Raw genomic sequence first — 24,420 nt, 5'->3', positions numbered from 1 at the left:
GCGAGCAAAATACGGGGTAACATTGAGGGAGTGGGTTGATGATTGATGGTTCAGCGAAGATGATGTAATGATTATCACAAAGACGACAGTGCGAATTAACAGCACGATAAAGAAGCTTCAATGATTCGATATCGCGACGTACAGCTGTACGATATCGCGTAAGAGCTGTACGATATCGCGACGTACAGCTCTCGCCACAATGGTTGTTTCCCCCCTTGCTCCGTGGTATATAGGGTCGCGTCGACAGAGTCGCACGCGCTCTCTAAAGGCTATAGTGTGGAGTGCGCTGTAGCTCTCAATGTGCAGTTGGTATCTTGGAACAAATGTACTGAAACTGGCCGCTAAGTCGACCGTGCCACGGCGCCGAGTGTAATTTACTTGTCATAAATAGTTCGCGATGAGCAAAGTTGCAAACCGCACAAAATTCCGGCATGCTGCCAATGCAAGGCAACCTACGGAGGGAGTGTGCACGAACCGCAGTTTCGTGCGGGAAGTTCGGCACCGGCCTGTGACATTTGCCGTCCTGCGCCCCGCGGTTGTAGTCATGTGTTCATGCAAACGAAGAAGGCGGGAAGCAGACGCTATCCTCGAAGCAGGCGGCACGTAGGACAGATTGAGTCGTTCGTTGAATTTTATTCTGGCTTGGTCAAGCAGACGACAATATGGTTGAGGGGGTGATGATGGTTGGTGTTTATTTCCGCAAGGCCAACAAGGACAAAGAGAGCCAGAGAAGTTATTGAATGGTTGATAACACCGTAAATAATAAAACCAGTGAGTGAAAGTAAAAGTGACACAAAACAAAAGACAATGAAGGTGGCTGGTGTATAGGCCAGGATGATTACACGTGATACGATAAGAGCTGCAGAAAATTTACCTCAGCGAAAAACTTAAAGGGGCAGACAACCGATTTTTGTCGAGTATATATTCTCTATCCCAAATGAAAGGGCATCACTTAAAGCACCTTGACGAGAAAAGGTTTTGCTGATAACGCCCTGGAACTTTTTAAATCGAAATTTTTAGATCTAAGATTAGTATGGGTCTCTCCCAAGAATAATGCTGGCAACCATGACATAGGGTTGCTCGGGAACATACTTTTGGCTGTATGCGAAATGAAAAACAATATTTAAAAACGTGTCCCCAGCTAAAAAAGTTTGAATCGCAGGCCTCCCTGTTCCTTTATGTGTTTTTAAATGCAATGGTCTATTTTGCACGAATGCGCCATCTGTTGGGATAGACGATACGTAGAATCTGGCTTCACGTTGTGGATGTGGGAAGTTCGATTCTCCAAGATCCAAGGGCGCGACGTTTTTTTTTTTAAGCTGCCGTTGGCGTATTTGGAAACTGAAATCGAATATTCTGGCAGAACAAACGCCCCGACTCAGGCAGAATCGTCAAAGCTCCTTCACTGGGTCTGTTTACTGAACGGTGCCGTTGATTCTAGGCACGGAGGCTCAGTTAGCCACACTGAGAGCAACCCAGCGACGGCGGGCGGCATGTCCTAAAAAATTTCAAAATAATGTTAAAAAATACATGTACAATTCAAACTTATACAAATATTTGTGTTCAAAGGTTTTCAATAAGTGAATAAGCGTTTCAGCAGTCACAGTAGCTTCTAGGTTTGCAGGTCACGTGACAGGGACACATATTGTAGTGTCAAGTTAAGACACGTGCTACGAACCGCCACCCTTCCGGTTTCAGGAAGTTTGCTGCCGAATTGAAATTATTTCTGCCATTTTGTTTAGAAATTGCTTGTGGTTACCGGGCTATATAAAACGCTGGCTTTCATATGAGCTAGAGAACATATACGCGACAAAAATCTGTTGTCTGTCCCTTTAAGATTGATCGTAGGGTTTAACGCGCCGACGCACGCAGTGCCTAGAATCAACGGCACCGTTCAGTAAACAGACCCAGTGAAGGAGCTTTGACGACTGTGGCTAACTGAGCCACCATGCCCAGAATCAACGGCAGTGTTCAGTAAAGAGACCTAGTGAAGGAGCTTTGACGATTCTCCCTGAGTGAGAAGCGTTGGTTCTGCCAAAATATTCGATTTCAGTTTCCAAATACACCAACGGCAGCGTTAAAAAAAAAAAAAAAAAAACGTCGCGCCCGTGGAGAATCGAACTTCCCACCTCCGCAACGTGAAGCCGGATTATACCTATTGTCTATCTCAACAGATGGAGCATTCGTGCGCAATAGACCGTTGCATTGAAAAAAACACATAAAGGAACAGGAAAGCCTGCGATTCAAACTTTTTTTGCCGGGGACAAGTTTTTAAATATCGTTTTTCATTTCGCATACAGACAAAAGTATGTTGCCGAGCTACTCTATGTCATGGTTGCCAGCATCATTTTTGGGAGGGACACATACGGTTCGCAGATCTAAAAATGTCGATGTAAAAAGTTCTATGGCGTTATCAGCAAAACAGTTTCTCGTCAAGGTGCTTTAAGTGATGCAATTTCATTTGGGATAGAGAATATATACTCGACAAAAATCGGTTGTCTGTCCCTTTAAGAACACGTTAACCAGAAAACATTGGTTCGTCAGCTAAAAAGTATGATGGGTGGAGTGGATGTGTCGTAATGTGGGTGAGGGGGTCATGGGCGTTATTTCTGTCGTAATAGGTGAATTTTCAGCTGTCGTCGCAGTACCATGCCCCTCCATGACGCTTGAGGCGTCGTCTTCGCAGGACCAGCACGCCAGCACCGCGCCGGTCGGGAAGGTGCGGCCATGGGCGCACTCTCGCAGGTCTACGCCATCGTGTGGAAGGACGTGTACGTGCAGACCATCCGGCGGCACTACCTGGTGACCGCGTTCGAGGTGGCCCTCATCTTCCTCTCGTTCTTCGGCGTCGAGCGGGACCGGCCGCTGGTGGCGCCACCCGCACACTGCAGCCAGCAACCGCCCCCCTGCCTCACGCAGCCCGTGGACTATGCCGAGCGCAACGAGACCGACTTCAGGCCTCCGCAACTGGCAAGCATGTCTTCTCTTCGCCATCTACCCCCGCCTGGGCCGTGCGGCATTTTTTAGCGGTTCGACACAGAGCTGGCGACACGTTTTCGGGACTTTAAGGGCCTCTGAGTTCAGGACGAGGCACAGTTGTAGAAAAATGGACGACGAGGAATAAGGGCGAAACACATGAGCAGAAAATGACACGTCCGCGCCCGCGTCTCCGGCTATACAACACACGGCCGTTCACACCCTCATCCAATCTGCTGAATATTTTGCCCACGCCGGCCTAGAAGGTAATGAGGTGGCTCCCACACCAGCTCGAGATCTTTCTCCCCGAACAGGCCCTTCTATTACCATAACCACGAAGCGCAACACACTAGGCGTAGAATTACAACGTACGCGGCTTTAACCGCGCTCTACCGCCTCCTCTGCCAGAAATACCTGCAAGCCCATCCGCCACTTCACCAACATAACAACGCTTGTGGCGGCGCCTTCAAGCTAATACCATTCCGCATCGCAGACGCCGTCATCGCATGTACGCTGATCGTAAATACCCACCACACTCTGTGGAGGTGACGACATCATCTGCCACACTGGAAGCGTGCCCCTTCCCCCTAGTCCTATTTATGGATAATTGGGAGGCGGCGTTGTGCTGCTCTGACCCCAGGGTACCGACCCCAGTGGTCACTGCACTAAAGTTCATTCCTTGTCCTACCGTGCTGCGTTGAAAACCGCCTCCGACGGGCGCGCATGTATCTGGCCTTTCACGGCCGCACGATGGTCTTGTTTCCATTGAGCGGCCGTGGCCCTTTTTAAGCGCCACACACTTGAGCGGGGAGGGACGCGTATTTCAGGCATCATAGCACTCTGGAAACCGGTCTGACGGCGGCCAGGAGCACGCATGAAGGCTGCAGGACCGGTTTGGGAGAGGGAAAAACGGGCGCGGAAACGCGTCGCTCTCCGCACATGTGTACCCCGATCACACGCCTCTAGGAGTCGGGCCTCAACAGCCCGTGTCTGTGTGTGCGTGTGCGTGTGCGTGTGCGTGCGTGTGTTGTGTCTGCGCACGCGCGCGCGCGCGCGCGCGCGCGTGTGTGTGTGTGTGTGTGTGTGTGTGTGTGTGTGTGTGTGTGTGTGTGTGTGTGTGTGTGTGTGTGTGTGTGTGTGTGTGTGTGTGTGTGTGTGTGTGTGTGTGTGCGTGCGTGCGTGCGTGCGTGCCTTTATGTGGGAGCGCGTGCGCGCTTCATAGTCCTTCCTATTATCGGCTGCCGTAACTTCGCAATGTAAATATTATTTGTATAATAAACACTTTCCCTCTTTCTGTCCCCCCTTGACTCTGAAAACCGTCACGGCAACGGACAGGCGTGGGAAGCGTGTGCGAAAACGCGTCGTTCTCCGCACATGAGCTTGTCGAACACATAAGCGTCGAACACACGTTTACAAACACGCATTTTGGAATCGCAGGGTCGAACACGCGTGCTTTTCCGCTCATGTGTTCGACCCTTAATTAAAGCGGGGGACACATGTCCGTCCGAGCAATCCGGCTTCCGACGCTGCTCAGCAAAATATCTGGCAGATTGGATGAGTCCGGGAGCGGCTAACGCGTCGCGTCATCCGGCAGGCAAACCGGTTCTCGGGGCGGAGAGGCGCGCGGGGACGCGTCGCTTTCCGCTAGTGTGTTCGACCCGCCGCGTCGGCCGCTCCCGCGCGCATCCAACTTGCTACATATTTTGCCGAGCTGCGTCGTAAGCCGGATTGCTCGGACACTTATAACAGAAAGAAACAATGCGCAAAAGGAAATAACATTCAATTACTGAACCCGTAGCGGTCTGGCTGTCGACCAAGACGACCAGATCGCGTTCTGTATTCTGGGGGGTCAGTTCGCGGTAACAAAGGGCTAGATGAATCGTCAGGTACCACGCTGTCTGTAACACGCATCGATCCCTGTTCGATTTCTACCCGACTGTCTGTCTAGGGAAATCATCGCTACCGCCGTCGTCCTCACAGTCATTCAGCTGCGAAACAAAGCGAACAAGGAATTTTCTGTTTCTCTCCAGAACTACGCCGGTGGAAGTTCTAACCACATACGACATCGGCCGCTCAGCATGACGCATGACTCGCGCTTTCGCTTTGCAGTCTGTCACCCAGACTTCCACGCCCTGTTCGAGCGCTGGCAACGAAGTAGCTCTATTGCGACGGTTGAAATACGTACGCTGCCGCTGTCGAGTGGTTGTATCGTGGTTTTTCAACCTGCTCAGGCTCACTTTCTGAGGCAGAATGCTTTTTGGATGGACAGGTATCGTTGTGCGTAGCCGCCTGCCCATTAGAAGTTCTGCCGGGCTTTTTCCCAGTGGCCCCGGAGTGTCCCTGTACGCTAAGAGAAAAGGATATGGGTCCTTCGCTTTTGTAATCACACATTTAACTGTTTGCACCATCGTCTCTACTTCCCATTGGCCATTCCCGAGGCCATTGCTTCCCCGAGGCCATTGCTTCCTTCCTTGCTTGCTTCCTCCCTCGCGTTTGCCTTTCCCTTCCGACCCCATTCTTCTTTCTCCCGTTACTCCGAACGTTACAGTCCATTTCCCCCTTCCCCTAACACAACTTATTCCCGTTACTACGTCTAATTGTCTTTCCATCTCCTGCCCACCGCCTCACATTTTCTTCACTTGATTCGCTTTCGCTTCCAAGTCTGTCCCTCGCTGGTAACCCACTCAACCATTTCGTTCAGAGCCACCCCCACCCCCTTTACGTTCCCTACACGTTCGTCTTTGTATTCTCTTGTCCCACTCAGGATATCGTTCTTCCTTCTTTCCTCCTCTCATCCCCCACTTTATACTCCTTTTACTCTTAGGCAAGGCCGCTTACTCCTTGTGGGTCCGTCATATAAAGGCAGCAGGCTCACCAGTAACATTTCTGTCTGGCACGAGTGAGACGCCGGTACGTTCGACGGGGACAGGGAGAATAAAGTTTTCGGGTTTAGGTAAAAGGAAAGCTAGGACCCCTAACAGTGCGCTGCAATGCCGTTACTGTCACTATTCTTTCAGATCCTGTACACGCCCCAGACTGGCAACGAAAATTTGGTGGAGGCCGCGTTCGGGTCCAAGGGAGGACGCGGCGTTAGAACCCAGGGGTACAGCTCCGAGGAGAAGATGTTGCGCGCCTTCTACAAACTTTGTCCGATGCCCAATAGCGGGCCTGAGCAGCGGATCATCGCGCTCGTTTTCGGCACCCACAACGGCGCCAATGACCTCGAGTTCACGGTGCGGTTCTTCGACGAGGCCGAGTACGTTGCGCGGCGGGGCAAGGTTTTTCCGATGTTTGCAACGCTGCCCAATCCCGTGTCGCAACGTGAGAGCGTCGCCTATTGCCAGATAGCGCTCGTACGCGCCAAGACAGCGCAGATCCTCGCCAGTGCCACCAAGTTCGGGAAGCCCAACTCCGGGCGACGCCGGTATGTCATGACGACGCGGCGCATGAGCGAAGGCCCGTTGCCCGTGGACGCGGAATCGGAGCGTTGGATGATGATTCTGCGTCTCGGCATGGGCTACATGGTGCCCTTCACTGTGCTCGTGACGCGCCTGAGCGCCGAGGCTCAGTCGGGACTGCGCGAGAAGCTGCGGCTCGGCGGCCTGAATGACGTGGTCTACTGGCTGGGCCACTTCCTGGCGGCCATGTTCGTCGGCCTCCTGAGCGTCGCGTTCATCGTGACGTACATGGTGTTCGTGGAGCACCGCGACGGAGACCTGAGCAGCAGCTTCTTGCAGGGCACGGACACGGCGGTGGCGCTGGTGTCCATGCTGCTCTTCAGCCTGCACTACATCACCTCGGCCATGGCGCTGTCCCTGTTCCTCAGGGAGGCGCGCTTCTCGGTGCTCTTCTCCGTGGCCTGCTGGGTGTCGGCCTACGTCGTGCCCTGGCTAGCGCTCGAGGACTCCCGGGGCCTGGCGGCGCACTACATCAAGCTCGGTCGCGCCACCAAGCTGGTCACTTCGCTGCTGCCATGCGTGGCCCTGCACTGGTGCTTCCGCATCATCGGATGCGCGAACCTGACCGGTGAGACCCGCGTGCTGGTGGCACCGCGGGCGCTCTCTTGATTCTGATAACGGTATTTAGAAGTGACAGCATCAAAAACAAATTGATGTAGCTTGCACTAATGGTTCAAGACGGGACAAAGAGCTGGCGGAACCTGTCATTTCGTCGGAGACCCGGCTGTTGCCCCTCACAATGATTTGATAACTTGCCGCTGGAAATTCTCCATGACTGGCAGGCCCGGACCATTTTTCCTCCGCAGGTCTTCAGATGTCTCCCAAAGTGGATCGCGCTAGCACGCGCTAGAAACCGCGGCAATCAGCGTCGCAAACTTGGCGTCTGTGGCGCGAACACGGCGTGCTCCCCATTTCAGACGCGAACACGCGTGAACTGGTGAGGGAAACCGCACGCGAGAGATATACGCCGCTAACGCAATCTCGTAGAAGCCGGGTTCAAAAACGTGAGGGACTCAGGTTAGATTTCGACCGCGGGAAGAGGTTTCAAGGGCGATATAGTCGTTCTTGGGCTACTTTGGGGCGGAAATGTTGGTCTGTCTGTCTGTCTGTCTGTCTGTCTGTCTGTCTGTCTGTCTGTCTGTCTGTCTGTCTGTCTGTCTGTCTGTCTGTCCGTCCGTCCGTCTGTCTGTCCCTCAATTCAGCGGCCTGGTCAAATTTAATGCAGAGGTTAAACGATACGTTTATATACCCACAGTCATTTACCCATATACCGATTGACCGTATACCATATACCCATATATACACAGCCATTTATATACCCACAGCCATATACCCACAGCACAACCGCGGTAGCAATCACGTTTATCGCCAACATGGCACATTATTGTAACTCTCTAAACACCAAATAGAACACTAAATGAAGAAACAAGATGTATGTTTCCTACGACTGCAAAGAACAAGAACAAATGCACAGAAAAAAATCTCAGCAAGACATTTTAGCTACTTTTCTGACAGCACACAATTACGCAGAACTCACTGTTATGTCTTGCAGTGAAGAATAGCCATTCGCGAGGTTAGGAGTTTACCATTGTAACATTTGCATACCGTATCTAGTGCTTGAATTTATCTTTAGAAAGGTTTTATTTGTGAAATATGATGCCTCTTCAGTTTTATACGTATTGAACGGCTCACAATATACTTTTATTTCACGAAAAATATGTTTTGAAAACGCGCTGTTTATACAACTTTACTTTTAGATGCGAAACATCTTATGGTCGAGCCTGTTCCCTCCGCCGTTGTGTGGGCGCCGTTGTGGGGCGTCCACACCTCCACTGCGCTTGCCTGGCCAGGCACCGCTGATGATGATTGTGGCGGGATGCCCCTAGGGATTGGCCAACCAAAGAATCCATCACGAGATAGCTTCGCGTTCAACCACCGTCATCTTCCTGTAGGGGAACCCTGAGTAGGATGCCAGGCATTCCTCCTCTCCTCTCCGACACTCATCCTCCCCCCCCACCCCCGGCATTCCTCCTCTTTTCTCCGGGATGGCGCAACGAATGGCAACACCTGCGGCTCCGCGCGCGATAATGCGATGCAGCTTAGAGTTAGAGACGCGACGGTAGTCGCTGCATACTCCGCTGGCGGCGCCAGTGTGGCTCCGCGTTATAAATGGCTCCGCGTTATCATTCTCCGCGTGGCTCCGCGTTATCATTCTCCTCCCGCAACGACGCGATCGAACTGAAAACTGATGGGAACTTGAGTCGACCCCATGGCTGCTTCGCATACTACTCAGGGTTCCCCTACGGGGGAAGATGGCGGAATTTTTTTTTAAGTATCCGGATCACTGCGAAGTATATAGATGTGTGTTCACGACAGAATAAATTTTCCGTAAATGGTACGCATTTGTTTTGCATTGTAGCTCCTCAAAATTACAACTCGATGCAACCCCGCAAAGTTGTAAACACATTGTAAAACATGATGCACTGCACTAAATAAAAGTGGCTGCCCTGATGTCATTGGCCACGGTGTACAAATTCTTGTTAATATTCCGAAAGATAAAGAAACTGTAGCTTATATAAGATTCATGTGAGGTGTCCACCGAAAGATGTTATGAGATAGGGCCCGGACAGTTTTTTTGGCGTTCATGATTATTTGATATTCATGATTAAAATATTGGGGAGTTATCAAGGTGGTTCATTGATATACCTGAATAAAAAAACAAAGTATCTTGTTTTTGTTATCATTCAGTAAGTGTTGATTTTCATTTAACCAGCAAAACAGAGTTTCAAGCCTAAATTGGCATTCGAAATGGGTGACGAAAGGTTATAAGGCGTCAAAAAGAGATTGGCATCATGTGCGTTGGGGAGAATATCTGTAGTAAATGGGGCATTCCCAATGTCGTTAATTTACACCAAACTATTGTTGGTCATGCAATGTACACTTAGGAAAGGGACTCGAAAAATCACGCAAGTCGTTTCAAAGATGTAAATCACTTGGGAGGGCAAATGAATTAAGATACAGTTTGAGAAATTGTTCTTGTTGGGCAGTCGTTGGCAGACTGTAGGCAGGGTTCCCAGGTCTGGCGGTTTGTCGCCAAACTGGCGACATTTCGAGTTTCGTGGCGAAGGAAATTTCAGTGTTGTGACTTGGCTACCTTCGGGCTCCTATGAGCATTCGTGATTTATTTCTGGGCACTTCCGATGCCCCACTATTGAAAAAAGGGGTCCTGTATGACGTTTCAGTGCATTTCATCCGTCGAGGCAAACTGAGCAGACAGAACAGAACAGTATTTTAGGCCGACGACATTGATCTGGCAAAGTCTAGAATACGTCCCAACGAATCAGTCACTGAAACACACCACCATGCAGCGCTACTTACCGGCAACAATAGAAATTTGCCTTATGTGCCTTATGAGCCTTATGTGCCTAAATTTGCCTGATGACTTTTTCTTATGTGGACCTGGCAACCATGGTTGTAGGCGCTGTTTTTAAACCCAGGTGGCTCCTTCCGGGGGGTGTATGTGCGCAGGCGAGCAGTACAGCATGTCTTCCGTGAACGGTTACGTTTTGGAGCTGGACAATGTCACCATGCTCGAGGTGTGGACAGTGATGCTGGCGCACGCCGCGGCCATGTGCGTGGCCATCTGGTACCTGGGCAACGTGCTGCCCTGGACGCGGGGCGTGCCTCGTCCGCTGCTGTTCCCCTTCTCTGCCAGCTACTGGGCGCCCGACTGCCAGGGGGACACCAGGCTGCTGCAGCCCAGCATGCCGGACGGAGTCCATTTTGAGCCGTACCCTCCTGACAAGCAGGAGGCCGTCTTCGTCAACAGGTAGCGTCACCAGAAGCACATGCGTTTTTGAGCGGGTCGAGAGGGGGGAAACTCGTCGGGTCAAGCATGGGTGCTGTAAAGCAGGTTTTTCTTATGCTAGCCTCGACAATTTCGAGATGTGACTTCCCATATCCTCGTTTCGCCGTTGACGCGGATAAAAGGGAGTATAAACACGGTATTCTAGAGTAAGCCCTTCCACCCTGTCCGAGCAGCGGTTCTCCTGGTATACCAGTGCCCTATTTTACGGTATTTGCTAAAAGTGTTCTTCAGAAAGTTCGTTACTGTTGTTAACGAAATTTTTTCGACGACCCCTTACCGGAACCAAACCAAAGCCAAGAGGAAGCAAGAACAGGCACGAAACAGGCGTAGTATGGCAAGCTGAGCGCCATAGCGGTACGCATGTTTCCCTGGTTTGAGTTTCGCGTGGTTTTTCTAGCAGTTTTATGGCTCACTGCGCATTGCTGCAGCCGCATAGCTTGCTTTTTGTCGGGCTGTTCCCGCCATAGTGTTCAAGAAGGCTTATTCCTTTGATCATTTGTAAAGCCCAAAGACCGCAAACTCCGATCCGCTTGCTGCGTCTGCACAGGTGCAGTCGGCAGTCCAACCCAGTGATTTCTTTCCCTGACGACTAAATGCTTAGTTTTTACCACGAAAGTGTTTTATTCCGAGGTACGCAAACATTTGAGTGACGTCATATTCGTCACGGACGTGACGCCAGTACAACGAAGCAAGCGGCCTGTAAAGGGTGCACCCCTGCACATGGGGCCTTCTTGCGTGGAAGCAAACTTTAGAACCACAGACTACGTTATACATAGGGTTGTTCGTTTTCGGGTGGTATATTTTACCACGAAAGTGTTTTATAGAGGGATACACCAAGATTTCACTGACGTCATATCCGTCACGGAAATGACTCCAGTACACCTTTGCCGAAGCGACCCGCCAGCAGGACGTCGCTCGCCAAGAACACCCACAAGACAGCCGCCGACCCGCAAATTATGCTCAGGTGCAGATTTCGCTGCACAATTCCCTTTAGGGTTGTACCGATTCCTATGACAGAGGAATCAACCACAACTTTTCTACGACGCCTGTCGCGTAATGGGCGTCATAAAAAACGGCCGCCAGAGTTACCACAAGCAAATGTGGGGTCGTCGTTCACCAGCCAGTGAAAGGCAGCTCTCAGTGTACTTTACAAGTAAAATCTACCTGATTCCATTTGTAAAGTACACTGAGAGCTGCCTTTCACTGGCTCGTGAACGACGACCCCGCATTTGCTATGGACTATGAATTTTTAAAAAAATTCTGTAGTACCCTGGAACAACATTCATTCACAACTTATTTTTGTGCAATATAGTGCGTTCCCCTTTGTGTACCGTTCTTATTTCACAAATTTTCCATCACGCAGTGCGGAGCCTATTCTCTCCGTAAACCAAACTCCTGAAAAACGGAACATTAGGGTCAGGTTTCGCTTAGCGGAAATCCAGTGTACTGCAAGCCGCGGTGCGCGTTGATACCGCAAGACCTCAATTGACGTTAAGCTTATGTTACATTTGCGATAGGTTTTGAAAACCACGTTTTGCTCTGGAGGTTAATTTTTTCTTTCCTTAATTGTGGGAGGGGTACTTGGAGTTTTTATTAAATATTTGTCAAAAATTTGTCTAAAAAATTGTCTAAATTTTTTAACGTTGAAAGTTGAGCCGTAGGAAAGTGCGCACGCGCACATTTTGAAAATACGGTGCGGGTGTAGAATAATGATGCTTTCGGAATCGTCCCGAGGCGTTCACAAAGCATGAAGGCAGCCACATGCGCTCGAACGCAGGCTGGAGTTCGAGAGAGGGCACAACCACATCCTCCGGGAAACGAGCTTCAAGGCGTACCCCGGAGAACTGCTCGCGGTGGTGGGCCCGAACGGGGCTGGCAAGACCTCTTTGGTTCGCACAATGACGGGCATGGACGTCCTCAGCAAGGGCCAGGTCATCGTCGAGGGCTACGACGTGGGCAGTCAGACGTCCAAGGCCCGCGAGAGCATCGGCGTCGTGCTGCAGGAGCCCATACTGCTGAGCGACATGACCGTGCACGAGCACCTCCTCTTCTTCGGCTCCATTGCGGGCCTGCTGGGAGAGCAGCTGGTGCACCGCGCTCTCGAGCTCGAGAACTTGCTGCAGCTGAAGGACGTGGCCCACACGCGGGCTGATGACCTCCGCATGCCTGTCCAGAGGCGGCTGGACCTGGCCCTTGCCATTCTTTCGAAGCCCAGGTGGGTCTCCTTTTTGGTCAACAATGCCAAGCAATATGCGACTAAAGAATTCCTGTCTCGTGGAAATTCAGCTTTTACTTGCAGTCATCTGCGAAGACGTACGAAGGTAGAGAGTAGAAGGTAGAGGCGTACTGGACTGTAGCTCTTCAAATCCATCAGCGAGCCTACGTGCAATGCAATAGAATCATTGTATATGTCCAGGGCGTAACTGCTTAACAGCCGATGTCTAGTATAGTACATGTATGGCGTAATTGTGTTACTTTCGATAGTTAACACAGCACTGTACTGTCATTCACATGGTAAATGACAGTCTGCATGTTATTGTAAGAACAGGTTGCTTCGCTATTTCATCTCTCCATCCACGCCTTTTGGCCTTCCGCTCCACCGACACTTCCGCCAAGTATCAAGAGCGAAGGGTTCCTTCGCCATCACAACGAACCGCAAAACTTCAACAAGGATTTAGAGAACTATTGAGTGCTTTATGTTTACACAAGGAACGATCTCATCAGTATTTTATATTGACGAAAATAAAACCGGCTCGAAAGTAACAATAATATAAATGGATTAGTGCAAAAATTTTGGGCATCGATTCGGGGCTGATGGTGGAATAATTTAGAGTACATTGCGTTTGTGTGTATTATTTGCATCCAATCAGTGGTGTTAGTGTGCGCCAACGCATTCTTGAAATTAGTATCACGACAAACCACTTCACTGGCCAATTTGCGCCGACAACGTAGACAATTAGGCGAATGACAGCAGCGCGCATATATCATCTGAATCAAATACAGTGAAAACTTGTTAATTCCAGCCTGACTAATCCGAATTGTACGATTTTGTCCGGCGAAGCCTCCATGGAAATCTATGTATGAAGAAGCCCGTAATTGGATCCAGAGTAGGTTCCGCTACTGATAATTTGAACTACGCGCAACCCCTCTGGCGCCTTAATTAGCGACTGGCACACGCCCGAAGAATCGCACCCTGTGCTTACACGCGAGGCTGCACTTAGTCGAGAAGAAAAAATGTGGTTGATGCCTCTTTCATAGGAATCGGTAAAACAGGAAAGTGAAATGTGCCTTTACTCGAGCATTTATTGTGCATCCATATAAACTTAGATATCGCTATTTATATTACGTCGGTATGTCACCGTTAGACGCATCAACGTTAGACAATGGATTTCATGCGCCGGAACATTGCGTAAATCCGACTGAAACCACAGCCCCTTGAAAACCGTCCAAACAAAACGGAACCGAAAACGAAACTGAAAGCAGTAGGTGGCGGAAGGTGCCTCGATTCAACCACGTCCTGCGTTCACGAAGGCGCTGGCATCGAGGCGCGAACTGTCGGCGCTCATTAGTGTCATGATGAACTACTTCGCTTCACTTCTCCTAGACGGCAGCATCCCCTAGACGGCATCTGAATGAAGAAAGTAGTTCGACATATATAAGGCGCGTTCGTACCACTACTTGCTCTTGAATTCGTTGCGCCGTGGGCAGAGCGCTGTGTACCTCCCGTTGTGGCGAGAGAGTTCGTGGGTCGAATCCAGGCGCAGCCCCGTCAATGGAACTTTTTCTGGCAACGTCATTTCCGTGACGGATGTGACGCCGGACAGATCCTGGTGTTCTCGGGCACAAAACACTTTCGTGTTAAAAAAGAGTAAACCAATGTAAATGCTGCATGGCGAGCGTTTTAAAAGGAACGTTCCTTGCGAACTCGAGCGATGAGGACGCGAGAACAGTGGTGTATGTGGTGCACGGACAGATGAGGGCACCGAACCACAGGCCGGGGGCGCAAAAACCTGTCGCTGCTAATGGCCACAAGGAGGACGCGGTCGAAGCGTTGTGCGGCTGTTCACTCAGAAGTCATAGCCGGATGGAATGCCTCCCACCTCTTCTTCAGCTTTGAAAAAGGCGAAGATAAGGCTTTCCGCCACATTCGTTTGTCAGAGCAAAAAGTGTGGAGACTTTAGCTTTGAGGGATGAAAGGCAGGCCGCAGATAACGGGTTGTTTCGACCCTCAAAGTGTTGACACGCTCTTCTGCTTCCCAATCGCACTGTACTGTTGTTGTTGTTGACTTGCCTTTCAGTGAAAGTTGCCTTTCAGCGCAGCTTTTAAAGCAAAGCTTTTTACCTCTACCCCCAAGGGTTCTTTCGCGACCGTTGGTGTCACCAGAAAACTCCAGCTAACAAATAAAAGAACTTACTGGCCCCGCCGGGAATCGAACCTGGAACTAATAGACTAACAAAGCGAGAGCCCGTTGTCTTAGCGATTAAGCTACGAGCCCAAGCGAAGACGGAGAAGACAGGGGGTGTACTCACCAAGCACATCTACGGGTTTACCGCCTGCGTTCTCGCCGAACGCCACGTGAAAGCGTCAAGCGACCACTCACGCCCGTCTAGCGGCCCTGTCGCTCCTTGCTCACGTACAAAGAGTTACAAAAATTAAAGGAACCTCACACCAATGCATGGCATATCACTTCTAGTACGCCAATGTGCTAAAGCCTCTGGCCTCCAGTGCTCACGTAAAAATCACAACTCCTTGTCGCCCGCCCTCACGCCAAATCAAGGAATACATTCAAATACTCCTTGATGGTTAGGCCATCACTCCAAGCCCCAGCATCAAAATCCTGGGCCTACATCTTGAGGCTAACACCAAGAGTGACGTCTCCTTGCAGCGCCTCAAAAACAGCATTAAACAAATCATACACATGGTCAGGCGGGTTGCCACCAAGAAGCGAGGCCTAAAGGAATTCGGTACCTTTCGATTAATTAAAGCTTTTGTCCTCTCGAGAGTCACTTGCGTCAACCCCCTGTCTTCTTTGCGACAATGAAGACATAGAGATGCTTTATATAATGATTAGAAAGGCGGTCGAGCAGGCCATTGGTCTTCTCATGAGTGCGTGCACACTGAGGCTGCTTAGCACGGGACTCCACAACACGGTGGAAGAGCTGATAGAAGGCCATCTTTATAACCAGAAGGTCCGACTGAGAACTGCGGTGGGTAACCGCATGCTTCACCAGATTGGCTGGGCAGCCCAGAATGTTACTCCCCTTGATGTACTCCCGGACTCTTGGCGGCCAAAATAAAGATGCTCCCTTTGCTTAGAAATATGAACCCCTCGCATGACGAGGGTTACCGAAAAGCACGGGCTCAAGCGCTAACCACTACCCTCGGTGGGGATCATATCTACACAGAGGCCTCCAAACATCGAGGGCAGCAATACGCCATCATCATCGTGGCTACCTCCAGAACCAACCTCCTTGCGTGTACCTCGCTTAGTACCCAAGAAATGATGGCAGCAGAAGAGGCAGCTGTCACCTTGGCTCTCACTCAACCAGGGGTTCGGAGGGCAGTCACCGATTCTTAGCAAGCCGACTGGAATTACCAGTCGGGTTGGGTGTGCTGACCTGCACTGCGCGTGCTAAAAAACCACTCCCCAAACGGTTCCATTCAGCTCATCTGGACACCCCCTCACGCTTCAATGCAGGGCAACAAATGCGCCCACCCAACAAGCCTGCGCTTTTACCTCCCGTGCTATGGAGCTGCACGAGGACAGTCACCCGCTTGCCACGTTCAGGGAGATAACCAAGCATTATCGCCTTCTGAGACAGACCGTACCTTCGCCTTACCCTGACATTTCCAGAGAACAACAAACTACCTACGGCTCATACAATCCGGGCTCGTTCCCACATCCTACGCGTCTTCACTAAATGCATCCGAATAGCTACTACGCTGAATGTAAATTTTGCTCAGAAGTAGGAACACTCCACCCCGTTATCGGGGTGTGCGACTTTAGCCCTGAGCACCCTCCTCTCTTTCCTTCAACTACCCAACAAGAGCAATGGGAGATGCTGCTGTCCAGGCCCTCTCTACCTACCCAGCTTCAGCGGGTGGACAGAAGACAGACCGCGCGGACTGCATATGGGCCCCACAGAAGAAGGAATCACTCCCCAGGGCTGCACTCTAGGCCGTTCAGAAATCTGAACAGAAGTATTTCTTCCTCATCCTCCTTCTCTGCCGCAAATCTCGTCGCCTCCGTCCGCGGCGCAAAGACGGAGAAGACAGATCGCCTAACACCGGGTTGGAGGTTACTTTAATTTTATAAAAAAAGTCTCCACTCTTGTGCTACACCAATACAACTCAACCAAACACAGTTCATGCATCATGGATTGATTAAACCTTACCGAGAATATCTCTTTGAAGTAATAAATGGTGTGTTTAAGTGCATTTCACTTCTCTCTGGTTTTACTATTTGTTGAGCGATGGGAGTGACTTTAAGTGACGTCGCATGGGTAATCGTTATGGGTGCCGTTTACAGCTTTGCTATCCAACCACATTCACGGCGTGAACTGGCGCGATTTTTTTGTGACTGCCCCCTCCATGTGTACTCAAGGAAGATAAAGTTTGATTTGATTTGATTTGATTTGACTTTCATTAGTTTTAACTTCCAATAAGGGCACAGGATTGAGTAAGGGTTAATGTAGAATACCTCAGTAACCTCAGATTTGCTGATGACATTGCCTTACTAAGTAACTCGGGGGACGAATTGCAAAGCATGCTTACCACACTGGACAAACAGAGTAGAACTGTGGGCCCGAAAATTAATATGCAAAAAGCTAAAGTAATCATCAATAACATTGGGGCAGCGCAGCAGTTCGAGATAGGTGGTGATTCAGTAGAAGTGGTAAGCGAATATATCTACTTAGGCGAAGTTGTGACCCCACATCAAGGCCACGAGGCAGAGGTAATTCGAAGGATAAAAATGGGATGGAGTGCATTCGGCAGGCATTCTCAGAGAATGAGTGGCAGCCTACCATTGTCCCCGAAGAAGAAAGTGTAAGACAGCTGCATCTTACCGCTACTTCCCTACGAACAGAAACTTGGAGTCTCACTGTGAGGGCTCAACTTAAATTGAGGATGACTCAGCGGGCAATGGAACGGAAGATGATAGGTGTAACATTAAGGGACAAGAAGAGAGTGGAGTGGGTCAGGGAAGAAACGCGTGTTAAGGACGTATTAGTAGAAATTTAGAAGAAGAAATGAACGTTGGCAGGGCATGTAATGCGAAGGTCAGATAACTGCTGGTCATTACGGGTTACAGAGTGGATCCCTATAGAAGGCAAGCGTGGCAGGCGGTGGCAGAAAGTTAGGTGGACAGATGAGATCAATAAGTGTGCGTGGATAAATTGGTCCCAGTTTGCACAGGACCGGGATAATTGGAGATTAATGGGGCAGGCATTTGCCCTGCAGTGGGCGTGGATAGGCTGATGATAATGGTGATGATGGACTTCCAGTAATTCGAATTGGCATGGTGTTTCCTTGCGGTTTGAATTCACTTGGTTTTACTGTATACAACTGTATACTGTATACACAGTGTCGAAAGCCTTCCGAAAGCAAGAAATATGCTGTCCGTAATCGACCCGCGATTTAGAACTATGTGAAGACCATGAGTGAAACGTGAAATGTGCGTTTCACATGAGAATGATTTTCTGAAGCCGTGCTGTGAGTCACTGAAAACAATTTGTCTTCCAAAAATTTGGCAACGCAAGAATAGATGGCGTGTTCCATCAGCTTGCATGAAATGGAAGTTAATGACACTGGGCAAGGATTGTGCGGCGAATGTGTATCCCCAAACCCCTGGAAGGGAACCACCCTGCCAATCATTCAATCATCCGGACAACAGTGAGTTTCAAGTCATTGCGTGAACAGTTTTGTCGGAAATATAGAACCGTGCAATTTTGTGTTGATAAGAAATTCGGAATTGATGTGGTCCACTCCACATGATGACGTTTTTGTTTTCCAATTAAGCGTAAAATGCCAGAAATGTCGAATATAATTGGTTCCATAGAAAGCACCTCAAGAGAGGTGACGATCCCATGGCTTTGTTTTTAGGCCTTAAGAATGGAGCAAAACGAGAACCACGTGGAGGAATGAGTCACGGAAGAAGCGCTCACTGTGTTGTTATTCTAGCTACTCTAACAAGCTACTGTCACGGCATTTTTCATACGTGCGAATTTGGTTCATTGCACGGAATATTAGATTTGCTCCCGCACGGCACTGTGCTGAAAGTGGCCATATTTATTTATTTTATTTTATTTATTTATTTCATACTGCGGACCATTGAAGGTCCATGCAGGGTGGGTAATTACATAATATTCAAAGCAAGAAATACAATGGAACATTAATACAGTGAAACAAATGTAGCAATGAACGTCACTTGGAATGAGATATAGGATCATAATCATAAGTAAAATCATAAGAGAATCATAAGTAAAACAAAGCAACAGACATCATTTTGAACAAGGTGCGGGCTCTGCAAGAGAATTCCAATCAGCTACTGTAGGAGGAAAGAAAAAGAATTTAAATGTGTCGGTTCTATCGAAATAGGGCGTTAGTGAATGAGGGTGGTGATGGCGCAAAGGTCGTCTCATTAGAGGGGATAGATACGGAGTGGCGTCAATGGCCATTGTTTGTTGACGAGTTGCGCGAGAAAATCCACGCGAAATTGTTTCCTCCGAAGTTGGAGGAGAGGGATATTGTTAGCTTGCATAAGGTCAGAGGGGGAATCAAGTGGGAAAATTTATAGAAAACGAATCTAACGGCTTTTCTTTGAATCCTTTCGAGTTTAGTAATGTTAGCATCAGTGAACGGATCCCATACAATGCATGCATATTCAAGTTTAGGGCGAATAAGTGAGAAATAAGCAAGTAATTTAACGTTTGGAGGTGTTTTACGGAGTTTGTGCCTCAAGAAACAGCTTTCGCAGAGCAGAAGAGCAGACATTGTCAATATGGGAATTCCAGGACAGATTTTCGGTAAGTGTTAGACCTAGATACTTGTGGTTGGTGACTTGTGTTAAAAGAAAAGACCTTAGTGTGTATGTGAAAGGAATGGGCGTTTTTTTACGAGTTATGCGAAGAAGGACGGATTTATCATTGTTAAGCAACATTCCCCACTCCCTGCACCACTCATTGATATTATTTAGGCTTGCTTGGAGGTCACCTTGATCATTGGAACAGGAAATACTTTTGAACAAGACACAATCATCCGCGAACAATCGAATGTTAACACCAGGCAACACGACAGACACGATATCATTAATATACAATAAAAAAAGCAAGGGTCCTAGTACACTTCCTTGAGGTACGCCTGAAGTCACTGGAAGACTCCCCGATTGTTGCCCACCTACCGTTACACGCTGTACGCGGTTATTCAAGTAAGCTGTGATCCAGCTGATTATCATACCTAGAAGTCCTATTGATCTTAATTTTAAAATTAGTTTGTCATGCGGGACCTTGTCGAATGCTTTACTAAAATCTAGAAATATGGTATCAATTTGACCGTTGTTATCGATTACTGAAGCGAATGAATGAACTATCGTTACTAGCTGCGTTACTGTCGAATAACCTTTCCTGAATCCATGCTGCCAAGGTGTTAATACAGAACGTTCTTCTAAGTAAACCAGTGTGCGGTTAGCTATAATGTGTTCAATCAATTTACAACAGGACGATATCAAGGAGATAGGACGGTAGTTTTGGGGTAAAGATCGGTCACCTTTCTTAAATATTGGTACAATTCGGGCTGCCCTCCAGTCTTCAGGCAGCACACTGGACATTAGTGAACTGAAAAAGTGTGTTGGTGCAGGCTTGTTGGTACATAACTGAATATAGAAAAACAGCGCTAAAACGGGACAGCGCCCAGGCTTGTCACGTTCTTTTGTCCCGTTTTAGCGCTGTTTTTCTATATTCAACATTAGTGAGGCACGGAACAAAAACTACAAGGAATTTTCCTAAGGATTCGGCGTATCGCCTCAAAAACGAATTCGGGATATCATCCGGGCCACAAGACGTTTTGGTTTTTAAGTTTAACAACATTGAAACAACACCACGATAAGAAATGAAAGATACATCTGAGGGGACAAAAGATTCAGCATTGGGTGTACATGGGTTTGAGCAGGAGAATACGCTTTGAAAGTAGTTATTGAACTGTTCTGCAATTGATGCATGGTCAGTAATACATACCCCATCAATAAATAGCTCTGAGACGGGCTGTTTTCTTTCGCTTATGTAATTCCACAATTTTTCAGGTTCATTCTTTATAAAGTCAGGCAATGTTTTTTGGAAGTAATGCTCCTTCGCGCTCTTTAGTTCACGTGAAATTTTCTCTCGCAAATCCTTTAACAGATGAGACAGAGTTTGCTTTTTCTTAAGACGCTTGATCTTTCGCTTAAGGTGGATAATGTTACGAGTCATCCAGGGGGTTTCTTTAGATGTACGTTTAAATTTGTTAGGTATGAAGTTACTGATGCAGAATTGACACATATTCCAAAAACGGCTCCAAAGTGTGCGGACGTCTCCCTCGCAAAAGCCTTCAAAAGCACTTTCCATGTATTGAATAATCCTTGCATCATTCGCACGAGAAAAATCTTTAAAACAGCCCAGCGGTGGTTTGCTGTGCCTCTTGAGCCGTACCATAGGCATCGAGACGCTTACGAGGAGGTGGTCAGATATGCCTGGTTCAATGGTGACTGACGTACTGTCAGCGTAGGTTCTGGGAAGGAAAACCAAATCAAGAATAGAACTGCAAGTTCCCTGGACACGTGTAGGCTGGAGAACAACCTGAGTAGTGTCATGTGTAACCATTAAATCAAATAAAATATTCACTTGCTTTCTGTTTTGCGAACAATCCTGAAGGCGTTCCCAGCTAACGTCAGGGAGATTGAAATGACCAACCAAGATTACCTTATTTTTGCTATGTTGTCTCATATGAGCCTGCAGTTTTTCAAGATAGTCAATCGGTGCATCAGGTGGCCTTTACAGAGCATATAAAATGAACTTGTGGCCCCAACAACTCAGACTGATACACAAGCATTCTAGGTCGGCGACTTCTCCTAGTGATACGGCTTCAATTGGGCTTTTGATAAGCACCGCTACACCACCACCCCTTTCAGACCGGTCTTTGCGGAACACTCTGTAGGAAGGGGGAAATACATCCTCGTCACAGAGTTCTTCACGCAACCAGGTTTCAGTTATTATGGCGACGTGTGGATCATTTTCAATGAGTGCAACTTCGAGCATATCAGTCTTATTCGCTAGGCTACGCGCATTTATGTTGACCAGTCTGAGCTGTTTGTCGGTTGATACGACATTCAGTCGAGGTTCCGATAGGGAAGGTTGTTTTGCCGTTTTTTTCGTCACTTTCACCCGTTCATTTTTGCATTCATCCCAGATGTACTCGTCCTTGTCTATTTTTAATCTGTCATGGACCAAATATACCTTTTTTCCATTATTCTTGTCCGCCTTGGCACTTTCTCACAACAGTTTGCGCTCGCGCAAGGTTTGTGGGGAGTAGTCGTTCGGTACAGAAATTTTTGAACCCTTTAGCTTTGGGACGTTTCCAAATATAGCTTTTTTTTATTAAAATCTTGGAGGTAAACGATCAGAAAAGTGTGGCTATGTCGATAACGAATAAGAAGTGTCCCCTTGTTTATAATTACACAGCTGATGGAAATATCCTGAATCGAGTGACTGAGTACAAGTATCTCGGCTTGCATATATGTAGCAACCTCCACTGGGATCGACATATCAACTACATAGCTAATAATGCAATGATGAAATTACATTTTTTGAGACGTTCTCTTCGATATTCGTCATATGACACTAAACTTTTAGCATACAAATCTCTTATCCAACCCATTCTTGATTATGGAAACATTATTTGGGATCCTTACACCAATGTCAATATCCATAAACTAGATAGAATCAAAAACAAGGCTGTCAGATTCATTTTCAATAAATACGGCCCAACGTCAGTCTCTGAATTGGTTGTTAAAGCCGGATTGAAACGAACATCAGAAAGGAATAGAATTGCCCGTTTGTTGTTCTTCTTTGAAATAGTTAATGGTCGGATAAATAGCACCACAGGTGAATACTTAAACTTCTCTACCGGTTATTCTACCAGACGTCACAAACACACTGTCGTTCCTTTCCAGCCCAAAAATAATGTTTTCAAGTATTCCTTTTTTCCGCGCACTGTCAAAGAATGGAATGAGCTCGACAGAAAAATTATTGAATCAACCAGTATTGAGGAATTTGAAAAATTGATATCTGCCTAGCCATGCTTACTTTTTTTTTGCTTTGCATGTGAAATCTTTTCCATGTTGTTTGAAGTGCATTGTTCTGTGTTCTGACTTCGGTATTGTACTGTTGATTTTGTTCTTGTACCATGTACACCCACTATGCTATGGCCCCACGTTGGGGCTAGCAGTATTGCTAAATAAATAAATAAATAAATAAATAAATAAATAATATTACTGGCGTATTACCGGTATTTTTGCCAAGCCGATGAATTCGCCCGATAGATTTGCACTCGACTTCTAAAGTTTTCTTGAATACGTCTGTGACAACTTTTTCTTTTAGAGTTTCGCCTGTTTCCTCTGCACTTTCTTCCAGGCCATAGATAATCAGGTTAGAGCGTCTACTTCGATCTTCCAGATCAGTTAATTTTTGGGATTGAAAAGTCATGACATTGGTCATTGAATTAAGGCTTGATTGCACTTGCTCGGTGGTTTTTAGAGACGATGAAGGTTCGGAAATCCTTTTGTCAATTTGGGTGCACAAGTTCTTCAGATCAGTTAGCATGGTAACTGCGGAGGCCAGTTCTGTCTCAATTCCAGCAATATCTGCCTGGATCGCAGCTTGACCAGCAAGCAACGTTTCTAAGACATCTTTGTTCGAAGGACCGGGACCAGGGTTTGATTCCACGTCACCACAAACAAGCAGTTTACATACAAGGAAGCAATCATACGCAATTTTCACGCACTGATGGATGGGGGCACGGCACGACCACTATACCACGACTGTCGCTACGACATGAGGTTGAGTGAAAACTAACCTGCAAGGTCAAGTAGGAGCGGCTTAGAATCATGGCACTGCCGGGTCTGCCGTCCCCACAAAAGACGAAATTCTGAGGGGCCTCTTTTATAGTAGTCGCCGAAGATGATGTGACGTCACGGAAGTCATGTGCCACTTGAATGATCGGGCCACCAGAGGGTGTCCAATCCTTGAAGAAGATGACAGGCGGTGCGCGCTGATCGCCGTCGATGAGTTGTCCTTTCATTCGGTCATGCTGCTGCTGACACGTGTAGCCGTCTGCAGGAAGCGCGGCCAGGGCAAGCACGATGGTCTGCAAGATCAAGTAGGAGCGGCTTAGAATCATGGCACTGCCGGGTCTGCCGTGGCTTGCCTAAACGTGTCATAAACGTATCATAGCTTGCCTAAACGTGTCTGCGTCTTTCCAAAAAACAATCGTGCCAACATGTCACAACCTTCGGTATCTTTGCAGGGTGCTCATCTTGGACGAACCAACGCTACGCATGGACGTCACATCCCGACTCAACGTCTGGGAGGTGTTGAAGACGATGAAGCAGAGCTGCTGCGTGATACTGACGAGCTCGGATATCGACGACATTCTGGTGCTGGCCGACCGTGTCGCCATACTTGGCTTCGGGGGCCTCAAGTGCTGCGGAACGCTGGCCTTCCTGAGACAACGCTTCGGCTGCGGCTACAACCTGCGAGTGAACAAGGGCCCCGGTTTCCAGACGAAGGCGCTCTTAGCTACCATCCGGGGGGCTTCCCAGGAGGCTCGTGTCCTTCAGGCATGTCTCCACCGTAGATCGATAGACATTTTTGAACAATGCTCTGCGCCATTTGAAGATAAAGTAATACACTTTTAAGCACCGGTACTGATTTTCATGCAGACAATGGGTATGGAGACAAAATACAACCTGGGTTCATTAAACAGACAGCGCTGTCCTAATAATATCGGCACCAATTTTCACCGAAACTTCAAACAGATGGTAGGTATAATAAATAACATGGGTGCAGCAGTGGCTCGCCCCCAACCAC

At 48.2% G+C, this 24,420-nt stretch overlaps 1 protein-coding gene across 1 annotated transcript; it reads left to right on the top strand.

Moving 5' to 3' along the window:
* Positions 1-2,718: 2,718 nt before the first annotated feature.
* LOC144180131 (phospholipid-transporting ATPase ABCA3-like) lies at positions 2,719-24,420 on the top strand. The gene is made up of 5 exons (XM_077708523.1): positions 2,719-2,970; positions 5,994-7,002; positions 9,963-10,263; positions 12,080-12,517; positions 23,858-24,420. The coding sequence occupies exons 1-5, from the start codon at positions 2,728-2,730 to the stop codon at positions 24,246-24,248; spliced, it is 2,382 nt and encodes a 793-aa protein (XP_077564649.1). The 5' UTR covers positions 2,719-2,727; the 3' UTR covers positions 24,249-24,420.

The sequence above is a fragment of the Haemaphysalis longicornis genome, unplaced genomic scaffold (assembly GCF_048455015.1).
Source record: "Haemaphysalis longicornis isolate Haplotype H1 unplaced genomic scaffold, Haemaphysalis longicornis Haplotype H1 scaffold_4, whole genome shotgun sequence".
NCBI classification, from domain to species: domain Eukaryota; kingdom Metazoa; phylum Arthropoda; class Arachnida; order Ixodida; family Ixodidae; genus Haemaphysalis; species Haemaphysalis longicornis.
The sequence above is the reverse complement of the archived record's forward strand: the minus strand, read 5'-3'. Positions and strand labels throughout refer to the sequence as shown.